This window comes from Trypanosoma cruzi, genomic scaffold, assembly GCF_000209065.1.
Source record: "Trypanosoma cruzi strain CL Brener 1047053516315 genomic scaffold, whole genome shotgun sequence".
NCBI lineage: Eukaryota > Euglenozoa > Kinetoplastea > Trypanosomatida > Trypanosomatidae > Trypanosoma > Trypanosoma cruzi.
In genome coordinates, this window is record NW_001849343.1 from 1 (window position 1) to 1676 (window position 1676).

Here is a 1676-nt window from a genome sequence, read left to right on the forward strand (position 1 = left end):
AGCTCGCGAAATTCCTCCAAGCAGCGGATAGTTCAAGGTTGTTTGGTGTCCAGTGTGTGAACACGCAAACAGATATTGACAGAGAGTGCCTCTGACTCCCACCATTCACAATCGGAAACAAAAATTTGGACCACAACCTGTGATGCAGCAGCCGCTCGAAAACGATCAGCCGAGTGCAGCACCCGTGTGGGCAAGAGCTCGCGAAATTCCTCCAAGCAGCGGATAGTTCAAGGTTGTTTGGTGTCCAGTGTGTGAACACGCAAACAGATATTGACAGAGAGTGCCTCTGACTCCCACCATTCACAATCGGAAACAAAAATTTGGACCACAACCTGTGATGCAGCAGCCGCTCGAAAACGATCAGCCGAGTGCAGCACCCGTGTGGGCAAGAGCTCGCGAAATTCCTCCAAGCAGCGGATAGTTCAGGGTTGTTTGGTGTCCAGTGTGTGAACACGCAAACAGATATTGACAGAGAGTGTCTCTGACTCCCACCATTCACAATCGGAAACAAGAATTTGGACCACAACCTGTGATGCAGCGGCCGCTCGAAAACGATCAGCCGAGTGCAGCACCCGTGTGGGCAAGAGCTCGCGAAATTCCTCCAAGCAGCGGATAGTTCAGGGTTGTTTGGTGTCCAGTGTGTGAACACGCAAACAGATAGTGACAGAGAGCGTCTCTGACCCCCACCATTCATAATTGGAAACAGAAATTTGGACCACAACGTGTGATGCAGCGGCCGCTCGAAAACGATCAGCCGAGTGCAGCACCCTTGTGGGCAAGAGCTCGCGAAATTCCTCCAAGCAGCGGATAGTTCAGGGTTGTTTGGTGTCCAGTGTGTGAACACGCAAACAGATATTGACAGAGAGTGCCTCTGACTCCCACCATTCACAGTCGGAAACAAAAATTTGGACCACAACCTGTGATGCAGCGGCCGCTCGAAAACGATCAGCCGAGTGCAGCACCCTTGTGGGCAAGAGCTCGCGAAATTCCTCCAAGCAGCGGATAGTTCAGGGTTGTTTGGTGTCCAGTGTGTGAACACGCAAACAGATATTGACAGAGAGTGCCTCTGACTCCCACCATTCACAATTGGAAACAAAAATTTGGACCACAACCTGTGATGCAGCGGCCGCTCGAAAACGATCAGCCGAGTGCAGCACCCTTGTGGGCAAGAGATCGCGAAATTCCTCCAAGCAGCGGATAGTTCAGGGTTGTTTGGTGTCCAGTGTTTGAACACGCAAACAGATATTGACAGAGAGTGCCTCTGACTCCCACCATTCACAGTCGGAAACAAAAATTTGGACCACAACGTGTGATGCAGCAGCCGCTCGAAAACGATCAGCCGAGTGCAGCACCCGTGTGGGCAAGAGCTCGCGAAATTCCTCCAAGCAGCGGATAGTTCAGGGTTGTTTGGTGTCCAGTGTGTGAACACGCAAACAGATATTGACAGAGAGTGCCTCTGACTCCCACCATTCACAGTCGGAAACAAAAATTTGGACCACAACCTGTGATGCAGCGGCCGCTCGAAAACGATCAGCCGAGTGCAGCACCCGTGTGGGCAAGAGCTCGCGAAATTCCTCCAAGCAGCGGATAGTTCAGGGTTGTTTGGTGTCCAGTCTGTGAACACGCAAACAGATATTGACAGAGAGTGTCTCTGACTCCCACATTCACAATCGGAA

General features: G+C 51.6%; 1 protein-coding gene across 1 annotated transcript, besides 1 other annotated feature; it reads right to left on the reverse strand.

Annotated features, from left to right (window-relative positions):
* Positions 1-1676, reverse strand: Tc00.1047053506197.10 (hypothetical protein, conserved; the record flags this gene model as incomplete). Its single annotated transcript, XM_797348.1, has 1 exon — positions 1-1676. A coding segment is annotated over one exon (1676 nt), but the record flags the coding sequence as incomplete, so codon positions are not given.
* Positions 1-1676: a sequence feature (areas not merged during assembly with more than two copies in the genome that could not be assigned to a particular haplotype).